This window comes from Bufo gargarizans, chromosome 7, assembly GCF_014858855.1.
Source record: "Bufo gargarizans isolate SCDJY-AF-19 chromosome 7, ASM1485885v1, whole genome shotgun sequence".
NCBI classification, from domain to species: Eukaryota; Metazoa; Chordata; class Amphibia; order Anura; family Bufonidae; genus Bufo; species Bufo gargarizans.
The window spans coordinates 57,342,107-57,356,825 of NC_058086.1; the positions used below are offsets into that span (position 1 = coordinate 57,342,107).

The 14,719-nt window shown below is 44.7% G+C and overlaps 1 protein-coding gene across 2 annotated transcripts in view; it reads right to left on the reverse strand.

The window, feature by feature from the left end:
- The window catches only part of COP1 (COP1 E3 ubiquitin ligase), a 188,822-nt gene that overhangs the window by 115,778 nt on the left and 58,325 nt on the right, over positions 1–14,719 (reverse strand). For both annotated transcript variants that reach the window (XM_044301397.1, XM_044301396.1), the window contains 3 exons: positions 12,471–12,528; positions 11,311–11,425; positions 7,952–8,087 (listed from right to left, as the gene is read on the reverse strand). In XM_044301397.1, the coding sequence (XP_044157332.1) occupies positions 7,952–8,087; positions 11,311–11,425; positions 12,471–12,528 (309 nt within the window). The remainder of the gene's footprint in view (positions 1–7,951; positions 8,088–11,310; positions 11,426–12,470; positions 12,529–14,719) is intronic.

The following is a 14,719-nucleotide window of genomic DNA, read 5'->3' on the forward strand; positions in this document are numbered from 1 at the left end:
ATTAAGCAACCGTTCTGCAAAATTACGGAACAGATGCGGACCCAGAACAATGGACGTGTGAATGGACCCTTATCCTGAAGACAGAACACCACCTACCCAAGACATAATGGTGGGGGCATCTTCTTGATAATAAATATCACTAATATGCATGAACGCTAAATTCGACTCAAGTACACAAGTTAATATGAGAGGGAATAATTGCATAAACTCAGACGGCAAAGAGGCGGCGGAAAGAACCAGTTCTACACTAATGAGGATGGAACCTGAAGGGGAGTTTACTCCACGCGACCGGACAACTGCTGAGCGACTTCGGATCAGTAAGCATGTGGAAGTAAAACATTACAATTGATTGGCCAGCATCCGGCCCACATTTTCTCCCCTTTAAGCAAGACGTAACTTGTCATCTTGCTAAGCAGAGAGGAGTGCCTGCAACAATGCAGATACCAATTATCCCATCCTCTCTCCCTGGCTACATGACCTGCAAAGAGTGTCGCTCGGAAGCTACAAAAGATCATCATTAACTACAGTGTAAAAAGCCTGGCGGAATTTGTGCAGCCTTTATAAAAAAAAAAAAAAATAAGGTGCCTTTTGCTGGTAACAGAGCGTTCTCGTTATTAAAAGGACGCTTCAACGGGCGTTCACGTGACCTAGCAAGGAGGGTTAATCTCCCACGGAGCTCTTCAATCTTGGGCTGGCTCAGGAGGCAGCAGAAAGGGCAGAGGAGGCAGGCTGCCGATTCAGCCAGTTGTCTTATAGCCAGCCACAGGACATTGAGGGGAAGGGGGGCATATCCAAGCTTCTGGGCATTAAAGGGGTGGCGGCTGCATTAGACACCCAGCTTGTGGCCCCGCCCCATATGCCACTGACGTACAATGACGCCAGGAGGGGGGGCAAGGTGTTAAAGAGGATCTGTCCACTCTCCCGACATGTGCATTTTAATAAACGGAGCGAAACCTTTAGGCGAACGATTAGCAAAAAATTAACTCCTTTTCCAGGGTGTGGTCTTCTCAGAGAAGATGGACAGTATGCCTAATATACGGAGGGGTGGAAAATCTGTCTGGTTTACTTACCATACAAGGAAGATATGTATATATTCTGTACTGTACTAACAAGACATGAATCAAGTGTTCGGAGTAAGACAATGACAGACGGGGACTTATTAGCGGAATAAAACGTCTACGAGACACAGTCTTACACAAGGAGACAATTCTTGTAAAGACGCCACATTGATTCCTTTTCTTGCACATAAATCTCTGCTCGTCACTTCTGCAGCTTCAGTGCTGACCCTCCACTTTCAGCGGAGTTCAAGGTTGGATACATCAAAGGCTCCTGACACAAACTCAAGCTTTCTGCTGGCTCCTGACAAACTTCTATTACAAGCGCTGATTTAACCATTGAGGCCGGTTTACTCCAACAACGCTTTGTGCAGCTCTGAGAAAGTGAAGCCCAAGAAAACCTGAAGATGAACTGTACGAACCCTGCTGAGTAATCCGTCATGGGCTCCAATTCTAGAAGAGTAAGGAATATCGGAACGAGCTTGCAACTCTTGCAGAAAACAGTGTTACTTACCTATCCCAGATCCAACCATGTGTATTGACGCGGTCCCCTCCTGGTTGTCATGGCAACACAGCGCATGGCGATGATGTCATCCTGCCAGGTGACATATAACCAGTTCTGGTGGTGTGACTACTGAGGTAGTATACTTGGGCAGCCACATCAACGGTGCCGTTTCTATTCGGTCACTGCAACTCTGCTAGTCCAGCCTGGTTGCATCATATGCATTAATTCCACTCAGCTCCATAGACCCTGTTATTTCAGGGAGGGAAGACCAGGGAGTGGTGAATGTCCGCATGGTCTGGAGCAGGAGAGGTAAGTAAATTATTTTTTTTTTTTGTCTAATGGGGCTTGGGGGTATGATCTGAGGAGGAATGGGGGTCTGATCTGGGGTCTGAGGAGGAATGGGGGTCTGATAGAGCTTCGAGGTCTTATCCGAGAACGAATGGGGGTCCAATCTGAGGAGGAATGAGGTCTGATCTGAGGACGAATGTGGGTATGATGGGTGTCTGTTCTGAGGGGGAATGGGGGTCTGATGGAGGTCTGATCTGAGGAGGAATGGGGGTCCGATGGCGCTTAGGGGTCTGATCTGAGGATGAATGTGGGTATGATGGGTGACTGTTTGAGGGGGAATGGGGATCTGATGGAGGTCTGATCTGAGGAGGAATGGGGGTCTGATGGCGCTTAGGGGTCTGATCTGAGGTCTGATGAAGAATATGTTTTCTTATTTTCCTCCTCTATATCCTATGCGGGTCTTATAGAAATAGAAGACGGTACTTCCAATAAGCAGATTCTCTGTTGCTACTGCTCCCCTGCGGCTCTCATTATTAGGCTTCTGTATTCCGTGTACGGATCCTTGCACTATGTGCACAAGTCAATCCTGTGCCTGTCACAGGCAACTGCACGCTGAAATGATTGTGAACATAATAAGGGGAGTATTTCAGTCAAATGGAGATTAATGACCACATGAGCAAGATACAAACAGATAGGGGAACAGGGGAAATCGTTTGTCATCTGCATGTGCTATGTGTGCCCTATTACTCGCGGCCCGGCAGGTCAGGATGATCATAAGACCCGGGCTACTACTGCATGATTTCCCTGCACTGTCTGACACGCAAGGTCACCTACTGCACTGCGTGAACATTCATCATTCTGATGAGACATGATTAGATGCCAAACACAGGGATAGTTGGGCCAAGGTGGTTATAGAGACAATAAAGCCAACATTTGCCGGCATTAGACAATGATAAAGATGACAGAAAACAATCAGGATTCAGCCCAGTGTACACTGCGATCACAATGGAGTAAATACACCCCGGTACGATAACCGCAACCAAATGTTATTGTAAAATGCCGGCTATGTTCACGTGTTCAAGATCTCCCCATTGAGGGGAAAAGATTTAGTGCGAAGTAATTTGCTTGATTCCAAGCGGAAACTCCTCAGATCCTTCCTAGTGACTTGATGCCAATCATCACGCAAATCTGCTGGTACATTCGTGGCAGAGTCCGCTACTTCTGCTGTAAAAAAATGTCTGCTGGATAAGACTGTGGCATATCTTAAAATGTGAACATACCCTCAAACATGCAGACCTAATCGTGTACCTGACACTCATCAACCCATGTAGTTAGGGCAGCTGCTTGCCGACTAGGACTAAAGAACCTTTACACGGGCCGAGAGAATGGAACCAAGATCACCCAGTCGTTAGCTACATATACATTACGATCATTCCTCCGCATAATTTCGTTGATTTTCGCCAGCTCATCCCAGAACAATGTACTGCTGACGAAACACAGATTTTATGTGTCACATGGAAAATGTTTTCACCTAACCAAGGCTACATGCACCCACTGTGAAAAACGGACATGTGATGTATGTTTTTTTAACGGCCATCACACGTCCATTTAAAGACCAATGGTAGTCTATGGGGTTATACACATTTTTTTTTAACGGTCGGTGAAAACTGGACGTAAAAAAAATAGGCATCTTCTACCTTGTCCGTCTTTCACTGACCGACTGCCCGCATACAATTGAACAGGTCAGTTTTTAACGTCTGTTTGTTAGAAAGGCATAAAGTCCGTTAAAATTGTCAGTTTTAGGCCTCATGCACACGACTGTTGTGTGTTTTGCGGTACGCAAAACACGGATTGCATCCATGTGCATTCCGCAATTTGCAAAACGGCACGGACAGCCATTGATATAACTGCCTATTCTTGACCGCAAAACGGACAAGAATAGTACAGGTTTTATTTATTTTTTGCGGACCACGGAACGGAGCATTGCGGCCCCATTAAAGTAAATGCGGACCAAAACAACGGTCGTGTGCATGAGGCCTTAAACAGACGACTTTTTATTTTATTTTTTCACTGTGGTGCGCATGTAGCCTAAGGCTACTTTCACATCTGCGGCAGTGCAATATGCCCGCCAGTTTCGGCAGAGAATCCTGGAAATTGGCCGCCTGGACGATTCTTAGCATATTTGCCAGATTGTACGCCAGAGCTCAAGGTTAATGGGGCCGAAGGGCACTCCTGTTGCATCCGGCAGTGCCGGATCTGCCGAAACCCCCTGTCGGAATCCATGCAACAGATGTAAAAGTAGCCCAAGGGTGATGTTCATATGACGGGTTTTGAAAACGATCGAAAAAAATCTGCGATGAAAAAAAAAAAAATAAATAAACTGATTTTCTGCGCATTTTTTGGAGCTTCCCATTCATTTCAATGGGAGAATCAGCATGCTGCTTCTACAGATAGAGAAAGTTCTGCCTCCCATTGAAATGAATGGGAGGTTTTCTAGAGGCTTTTTGGCATGGATTCTGCATAAGAATTCATTGTGTTGTCCTTACTCTGAACCTAATTACCACCTCCCCGGTTATGTTACCCGCTCCAGTTCCCAATTACCAAGACCAACCCCTAGGTTCATGACTGAACGAGAAAGTCAAACACACGGCAGATAATATGTAAAAAGTCCATGGTCCATAACTTCTAACAAGGCCACCAATGTATCACAAGATGGCGGTGCCTCTTTTCCCTAAGTACAAATCCACCGATGGAGGGAGAGAGAGGTCTCCGTCATAAAATCTCCTGCAGATCTGCCACAACTTCTAAAATAATTGCAAGTGCCTAATGCCGCAGGTCTGGATACCCCAAAACACCAGGAGCCTCAACTGGACTCCTCTTCCGTCAGCAATCTTGGATTCTTCCTATTGTAGGACAGCGGCTTCTCCTCTCTTCACACCGACGACAATCACGCTGGGCCGAAGCAGCGATAGCGGTTTGCCAAGCGTCTGTTCAGCTGTCTGCTGCTGAAGGTGTATGGGCACCCTGACGTTAGTCGTTGTGTAGGGTAATTACTATGCTTTTTATCCGTCTCCCTTTTCAGGACCCATTGTTGTAATCGGTTTGGCGTTTTGTTGAGCTTGCTGCGGTGTCTTTGTGCATCAGTCACTAGGTCTGTACCCGTGTTCTTTAGTTGTCAGCAATTGTTTACTGGGGACCTAATGTCACCCTACATACTATATTCTGCACTTGTGAGAGTTCTCTTTAGTCAGGTCTTTGACAGCCAAACAACTAGCACTGCATGCTGCTCCATTCTACGCCAATCCATAAAAATAAAAAAAATGATAGGACAGATCTTATTGAGTTATAATGGACCCGACTTCAGAAGCCATGACATTCGGTATATACAAAGCAAAAAAATAAATAAAAAATAGATAAAAAAAAAAATAATACATATACTGTTTCTTCAGACTATAAGATGGAAATAGGAAAGTAAGAGGAAAAGTTTCATGCTAATTGAAACTTCCACGGGCGGTGAAGGGGTTAAAGTGCAACTGCCATTTCACTACCAAAAAATAAATTCCTAACATATGTGATGCTGAAGGGAAGATGTTCATGAAGCTGCATTTTTTAGCTAATTTTACCTTTCTGATGTCTGTATTCAGCCCTTAGCAACTCTGTGCCTCTATTTCAGCAACTTCCTTAGGCTACTTTCACACTTGCGCTCGGGCTCCGCTTGCGAGTTCCGTTTGAAGGCTCTCACAAGCGGCCCCGAACTGATCAGTTCAGCCCCAATGCATTCTGAGTGGATAAGGATCCGTTCAGAATGCATCAGTTTGGCTCCGTTTCGCCTCCGTTCTGCTCAGCAGGCGAAACGGCTTGCAGCGTTTTCGTGTCCGCCTGGCCTTGCGGAGCCAAACGGATCCGTCCAGACTTACAATGTAAGTCAATGGGGACAAATCCGTTTGACGTTGACACAATATGGTGCAATTTCAAACGGATCCGTCCCCCATTGACTTTCAATGCAAAGTCAGGACGGATCCATCTGACTAACAATTAGACTTGGATTTTTTTCTGAAATATAATGCAGACGGATCCGTTCTGAACGGATACCATCGTTTGCATTATAGGAGCGGATCTGTCTGTGCAGATACCAGACGGATCCGCTCCGAACGCAAGTGTGAAAGTAGCCTAAGATGGCCTCTGCTGCTCTTCCTGTGAATGATCTTTGCTCTTCCTTGAGGCCATCCTGTATTTCCCTCACTTCCTATAAGCCCTTGCTCTCCTCACATGAACTAGCAGGACCAATCAGAACACAGATAACTTACCACAGTACCCAGAGCAGTGTGTATCCTCACATACAGCTAACCAGAGACAAGCCCTTTACATTTAAATCAGTAAGCATTTCTTTTAACCTCTTAATAGCCAGTGGTACCTGCTTTATCTGCTTATATCTCTGATTTGGTACTGTCTGAAAGCTGACATTCCAAGCTTTCAGACAATACCAGAATGACATAAATCTGTCCAGTACAGGGGAAGATATCAATGATAGAAATCGGGATGCTGAGAATGAAGCTGAAAGTAAAAGCAGATTTTACCCGCGATTATTCCTGACTATTTCTAACAGTGATTTCTACTCTGTTGCTTGGAGTAGATAGAGCTGTCATTCTGGTCTTGTATGAAAGCCTGGACTGTCAGCTGCATATTTCTAGCTGCTACCATTGAGAAGATATCCCCATCTAAAGCATATCCACACTAATTTATGTACTATACTATACCTAGACCTCATATACCCACGCACTGTCATTTATGTACTATACCGACATCTCATTCACACACTGTAACTTATGTACTATACTATACCTACACCTCATATACCCACACACTAACATATACTATATCTACATCTCATATACCCACACACTAACTTATGTACTATATCTACACCTCATATACCCACACACTGTAATTTATGTACTATACTATACCTAGACCTCATATACCCACGCACTGTCATTTATGTACTATACTGACATCTCATTCACACACTAACTTATGTACTATACTATACCTACACCTCATATACCCACACACAAATTTATGTACTATACCTCATATCCACACTAATTTATGTACTATACCTACACCTCATATACCCACGCACTGTCATTTATGTACTATACCAGTGTTGGTGAACCTTTTAGAGACCGAGTGCCCAAACTGAAACCCAAAACCCACTTATTTATCCCACACGGCAATTGCCAACACGGCAATTCAACAAATCGATCTAGTATATCTTCCATGTACTTTATCATTTAGCTATAATAGCCTGCCTACATACAGTGCGCTGCCTGTGCTGTTTATAGTGCGCCCTGCGCTGATTAATGGTAGGAAAAGTCTAGGGCTTATTGGTACACCATAGAATTTTTCCAGGGTAGGGGTGCCCACAGAGGGCTCTGAGTGCCACCTCTGGCACCCGTGCCATAAGTTCGCCATTACTGTACTATACCTCATAGCCACACACTGTAACTTATGTACTATACGTACATCATATATCCACACACTGTAATTTATGTACTATACTATACCTACACCTCATATACCCACACACTGTAATTTTTGTACTGTATCTACTATACCTACGCCTCTTACAGCACAGCAGACAGAACTCTAGGTGCAATCCTGGACTAATGTCTGCTGCCAAACAGGACAGAAAGATGTGCCAAGGGCGCCACCCAGTGTCTTCAGCTGCAATAACAGTCAGCGCTGACACTGAAGGCACACATACATCATAGGAGAAATATTTCGATGCTGCAATAATAAATCTGTAAATAAAATCCAAAGGCATCCAAACAGTGATAAATCTGTCATTCTGCTGATGCATGGCTGCGGGCGAGTGACAAATCACGGCACTGCTCTCACTTAAAGGCATAAAAAGTGGGTAAATGGGATTCTGCGGCTTATTTCATTTCAAATGGGCTTGAAGCAACAGGGAAATTTAACCCATTGGTAGCCATAAGGAAGAGTCCAGAAGAGACAAACCCCACCACCTTACAGAAAAATACAGGCGCTCAACTTAGTCCGCTCTCGCCGTGCAGCTTCAGAGAGGTGAACGGCCACTTACCTGGATACAATGCTGGAGCCATTATAAAGATCGCTGGCGTAGGAGAGGGTAGCGAGGGGACGCACAGAATTATATCGGGTAAATTTGGATAAACACTCTTGAAACTCATCCAACTGACTCACTGTCCGACTGTCGTCTGCCCAAGGAAGAAAAAGAGAATAAGTGAGATCAAAGCACAACACAAAGCGTACACACTTTATAAACCATTTACAAGCAGGGTAATTGTTCATGAGGCACTTTAGAGGGGCTGTGCAGGGTTAATAAAACCTGGCTTTCCTTCAGAAACAGCGCCGCCCTGAGCATAGGTTGCTTCTGGTATTGCAGCTCAAGTGACGTTGATAGGGCTGGGTAACAACACCGGCAACCTGTGAGAGGTGTGGGACTGTCTCTGGAAGACACCAGCCATGTTGTTCCAATTCTGTAGAATCCCTTGAAAGAAGTATTCCAAAGACAACGCTATATCATCAATGTCTGATCATTGGCAGTCTGAGTTCGGGGACCCTTAGCAGCACATGGTAAAGTGCAGTCGCCTATTTTTTTATTTATTTTATTACCCCAATGCAGCACCAATTCTTTACCAGATGCTATACACCCGCTTCGCTTTAAAGGGCTTCTGTCACCCCACTAAACTGTTTTTTTTTTTTTTTGCTGTACTTGTAATCCCTATCCTGCGATATTGCTATACCTTATGTTATTAATAAATTTTCGTTCAGTAGATTTTGCAAAAAACGTACTTTTATGATATGCTAATTACCTTTCTACCAGCAAGTAGGGCGTCTACTTGCTGGTAGCAGCCGCAGAAAACCGCCCCCTCCTTGTTGATTGACAGGGCCAGCCGCGATCTCCTCCTCCGGCCTGCCCTGTCAGCATTTCAAAAATCGCGCGCCTGTGTTGATTCGGCGCAGGCGCTCTGAGATAAGGAGGCTCGTCTTCTCAGCACTCCCTCAGTCCCCCTGCGCCGAGGACGTCACCGAAAGAGAAGATATCATATCATAAAAGTACGTTTTTTGCAAAATCTACTGAACGGAAATTATTAATAACATAAGGTATAGCAATATCGCAGGATAGGGATTATAAGTGCACACACAAAAAAAAAATATAAATCAGTTTAGTGGGGTGACAGAAGCCCTTTAAATGGTCGCTGAAGGTACCTCACATGGCAAAGGAGGACGTGCGATCATCTGCTATCTACAGGCTCCGTCTGTATTGAGGCTCAGCCCCAAGAACGTAACACGATCTGTACTTTAATCTGCATTCAAGTCCTTTAATTTTTTTTCCCATCTTAGAAAGTAGTGGCATACCACCAAGATTCACCAAGGGACTGACCCCCACTGATGACAAGAAAATAAGGGGTACCTTATCCAACACCTGGACATGAGTTGCTAGGCAGGATCTCAATACCTGAGGAAAACGCTTCGGTTTTGTCACCATTCATTGTCAATGGGGACTAAACTGAACGGAGTCACCAGAATACATTCCGTTCCGTTTCATTGCGTTCCCATGACGCACACGAAGGCGCTGCAAGTGTTTCGGCATGAAACACAACGCTAGTCAATGCTGCCGGATCCGTTTTCTCAGACACAAAAGAAAAGGGAGCTCATTGACTTGGGGTACTTTCATACTAGCGTTAAAGTTTTCCGGTATTGAGTTCTGTCACAGGGGCTCAATATCGGAAAAAAACGCATCAGTTGTGTCCTAATGCATTCTGCGCAGACCTTTAAAAATTAGGGGGAAAAAAAATACCAGATCCGTTTTTCCAGATGACACCGGAGAGACGGATCTGGTATTTCAATGCATTTGTCAGACGGATCCGGAAACAAATGATATCCGTTTGCATAAGAATTTACGGAACTGCCTGCCGGAATCCAACTATGCTAGTGTGAAACTAGCCTTACAATGGTTTTAGTGCCGGATCTGTCTTTCACCAGCAGATGTCACTGTTCAGCTGATTATTTAACGAAAACTATAGAAATAGTGACCCCTGCTGGCTACACAAGGGAAAACCTAAATATAGAAGGAATGTACACAGTCAATAATCCATATGTAATGATTACCTAATTGATGGGTTTCTTAAAAGGAAATGTGTCACAATTTTTTTATCTACCAGTTAAAACCAGATAGCGACACATTTCCTTTCCTTTTTGTCTGATTAAAGATTTTTTTATTCAATTTCTGAACATGATTATGGGGGCGGCTATATTGCCCTGAGCTGCTCTTAACATCATTTAAAAAGCATTAAGAAAATTGCTTTACGGCAGCCCCATGGGCCATAGACAGAATGGTCAGGAGGGGACCTCATTGACTTCTATGGGAGAGTTTTCTAGGTGTGCCCTGTGACCTGTGCAGAGGTCATTGTACAAAGAAAGAATAGCTAGTCACCTATTGTGAATGGTGGATCCTGTCTTATCTATACACAGAGGTGAATATCATCACATGCAGGATTAGAATGACAGATGAGCAGATAACTGCAGTAAATGGATCTGTACAAACCAAGTGGCGCCTATTACATGGCTTAGCTTATAGTTACTGACATGGAAAATTAAAAATAAGATCACTAGAAATTCTTTAACAATATGTAAAACATAAAAACGTGATTTCAACAATAGGTCATTTTCTTTTTACACATTCCCTTTAAAAAAGTGTACCAGTCGCTTCAGGTGACTTTTCAGAAAAAGTTGTTGTGTGTGCATGTAGAATAACACTATATATGACTTGTATTCTGGATTTATCACCAGTTTTCCCCTGTACAGCCTCCATCTCTTGGAGGGTAATGTGATGAGGATGATGAGGATGTAGAGCAGGCATGGCCAACCTGTGGCTCTCCAGCTGTTGTAAAACTACAACTCCCACCATGCCCTGCTGTAGGCTAATAGCTGTAGACTGTCTGGGCATGATGGGAGTTGTAGTTTTGTAACAGCTGGAGAGCCTCAGGTTGGCCATCCCTGATGTAGAGGTACCGATTCAGTCCCTAAAAGCCATGTCTAGAGCATCTCATACAGTCAACCAGTACTGACGAGGGAACCCTAAAACCACTGCCGTCTATTAGATGGGTCACTGGTCTGGCCGACGTGAGCCTATTTGCATGCTCTTTACCCTAGAGCAGGGCTGGCCAACCTGTGGCTCTCAAGCTGTTGTAAAACTACAATTCCCACCATGCTGATAGCTGTAGGCTGTCTGGGCATGCTGGGAGTTGTAGTTTTGCAACAGCTGGGAGAGCCACAGGTTGGCCATCCCTGCCCTAGAGCATTGCCTGAAAAGAAGTCTTCATACAATCACTGGGTCGCGTCAACGAGAACCAGTATATCCCCCAGAGTCTTCAGAGGAGAATTCACATAATAAGGATGTCAGAATGCATCTACCTGACGCACGAGCCATTCTGGTAGAAAAGTAGCACTGCTCCAAGTCTTCAAAATGTGCTGTGAGGCGTTTCCGACGCGATGCCAGCGTACTGTTATACCACGGCTGCTTTTTTGTCTGCGCGTATGATAAGAAACCATTAGGAAACCAGTACACAATCAATGAAGCATCAGAGGTGCCCAATAGGGATTACAGGCTAGTAAATGATAATATCACATTGATGATGAACGCTCCCCTTATCTTGGTCTGTCCCAAACAGCCCAACTATAAATTATAAGAAAAAAGAAATAAATAAATGTTGTTAAAGGGGTTGTCCTGCCATATATATTGATGACCTATAGTCATGATGGTTCATCATCATCAGATAGGTGAGCGTCCGACCCCCAGGACCCCCACTGATGAGCTGTTTAAAGAGGAGGAGGTGCTCCACGCGAGCGCCGATTCCTCTTCATTACACCGTCCGACGTCTCGAAAACACAGTGTAATGACAAGTACTCGCCCCGTTCACTTGAATGGAGGAAGTACTTGTCAGTACACTATGCAGCCGCTGCAAGGGAGACAACGCATCTTCAAACAGCTGAACAGCGGGGATCTCGGGTGTCGGACCTCCGCCATTCCGATATTGATCAATAGCATTGCGGGAACTTGTGGTTTCCAGTTCGGCGTACAAACTTCAGGTCATCTAAAAGTTCAGTCATAGATTCCACTACCACAGACCATAACTTATGGTCTGTGGTAAAGGAATCCATAACAAAATTCTTAGACGACCTGAAAATTGTACGCCGAACTGGAAAACACAAGTTCGCTCAACACTAGCCATTAATATAAATGACAACCCCTTTGATGACTGGCCATAACAGTGACATGTCCCCAAGCAGCACGTCACTGCTGGGTCAAGTGCAGTGTGGGGTCACGTCGCTGAGGCCAGTCATTGGCTGCAGTGGTGCTCATGTCCCCATCCATGCAGAAGGTGACAGATGGAGACCAGAAGTCCAGTGAAGACATCCTGGAAGCCACGAAATTTAGAACAGAGCGGTCGGGAGCAGGAAAATATAGATCTCTTCACCGGCACCGGTGGTTGGGGTGAATATTAAATAAAAAATCCCCAATGAACTGTTTAAAGGAATTTTACTAAATAATAATAATAAAAAAAACAACTTACTTGGGAATTTCCACTGAATCCAGGGGGTTGACTGTATTCTGTGGAGTCGATTATGCTACTGTAAGAAAAAAAAAAAAAAGAGTAATGTCAATAAAGCTGAATCACCTTGCCAACTTTTTAATATTTTGATTCCTCTCTATTTCTCTGCTTGCTGTCATTGAGTGAAGACACCACTTTACAACCAGAGGTTGAAAATTAGTACACACTGACCCGTGTGGCGTTCTTCAATACCAGATTATAGTCAAAGAGCTGGGTCAATTGGAGATCTGTCACTGGTTTATGCTGCCCTTACTTATGACACCATAAGGCCCCTTTCACACGAGCGAGTATTCCGCACGGGTGCAATGCGTCTGCACGGAATCCGGACCCATCTATTTCAATGGGGCTGTGTACATGTGCGTTGGTTTTCACACATCACTTGGGCGTTGCGTGAAAAACGCAGCATGTTCTATATCGGGCGATTTTCACGCAACGCTGGCCCCATAGAAGAGAATGGAGCTGCCTGAAAATCGCATCCGCAAGCAAGTGCGGAAGCTATGAGTTTTTCACGGATGGTTGCTAAGAGACGTTGTTTGTATACAATAAGTTTTTTCACACGCGTGTGCAAAACGCATTGCACCCACGTGATAAAAAGTGAACAACGAACGCGATCGCAGACAAAACTTAATGATTTTGCCAGCGAAATCGCACATTTTTCACTGAATGCATTTGCAACGCATCCGGACACGCTCGTCTGCAAGGGGCCCAACACTGGTGACAGATTCTCTTAAAGGCCAGGTACACCGTTAGTCCTAGGGAATCTGCCACGTATTCGGTAGCAAATCTGTGATGAATCGGCTGCAGTTTCTGTGGGGTGACTCCTGCAGTAAACTCTGTGCATTAAAAGGCAGGTGTCATCAGAAACTGACTTATTGTTCAAATCACATTTTTATATTAAACATATTTTTAAAGAATTTTTGAAGATTTCATTTTTAATTCTTCATGTCCATACCTATATTTAAACAAAAAACATAAAATCTTACAGATTACTTTACTGCAGTTATCTGCTCATCATTACAGGCAGTATTACAATGGCAGATACCACCTCTGTGTAAAAATAAAAACAGGATTCACCAATAGGTGATATCACAGCTTATCTACTCCCTCCTGACCTCTGCAGAGATCACACAGCATACCTCCCCCTCCTGCCCATTGTGTCTAAAGGCGCATTTACATGTGCCGAGGAGCAGCAGATTGTCTGGAAGGAACTGTTCCAGTGGAGGTGAGAGCTGCATTTAAATGAAGAGATCACCTCCACAGTATAAGGACAAGGGATTGCTATTGTGATCACTCGTTCTCATAGAGCTGCATTGTTTCTGGGCATCAGATCACAGTTTAGGGCTCCTTCACACTTGCGGCAGGACGGATCCGTCAGGCTGGTCTCCCTGTCGGATCCGTCCTTCCACTCTTTCGCCGTATCGCCGCTCCGTCCCCATTGACTATAATGGGGACGGGGGCTGAGCTCCGGCGCAGCACGGCGAAAGCCGCCGGACTAAAAAGTCGGACATGCAGGACTTTTTAGTCGGGCGGCTTTCGCTGGATCCGTCCTGCCGCAAGTGTGAAGGAGCCCTTAGTCTACTTTCACACTGGAGTTTTGGCTTTCCGTTTGTGAGATCCGTTCAGGGCTCTCACAAGCGGTCCAAAACGGATCAGTTTTGCCCTAATGCATTCTGAATGGAAAAGGATCCGCTCAGAATGCATCAGTTTGCATCCGTTCAGTCTCCATTCCGCTTTGGAGACGGACACCAAAATGCTGTCTTGGCTATGTTAAAGATGATACAAACGGATCCGCTCAGAATGCATCAGTTCAGTCTCCATTCCTCTTTGGTATCCGTCCTGACACACAATGTAAGTCAATGGGGACGGATCAGTTTTCACTGACACAATCTGGCACACTAGAAAACTGTTCCGTCCTCTATTGCATTTCAATGGTATGCAAGACGGATCCTTCTTGGCTATGTTAAATATAATACAAACAGGTCCGTTTAGAACGGTTGCATTATCTCAACGGATCCATCCATGACGGATCCGCACAAAACAGGAGTGTGAAAGTAGCCTTAGACAGCACGACCTGCTGCCCAGAAACGAGTCGGTAGTGCAGGCACCTAAATTGTTTCACCTGATTAACAAGTGGTTCGCTTGTTCATTGGGTGATCTGCTGCAACTTTACACGGGTAGATTGTTGGGAGCTTTTAAGCTTTTAACCCCTA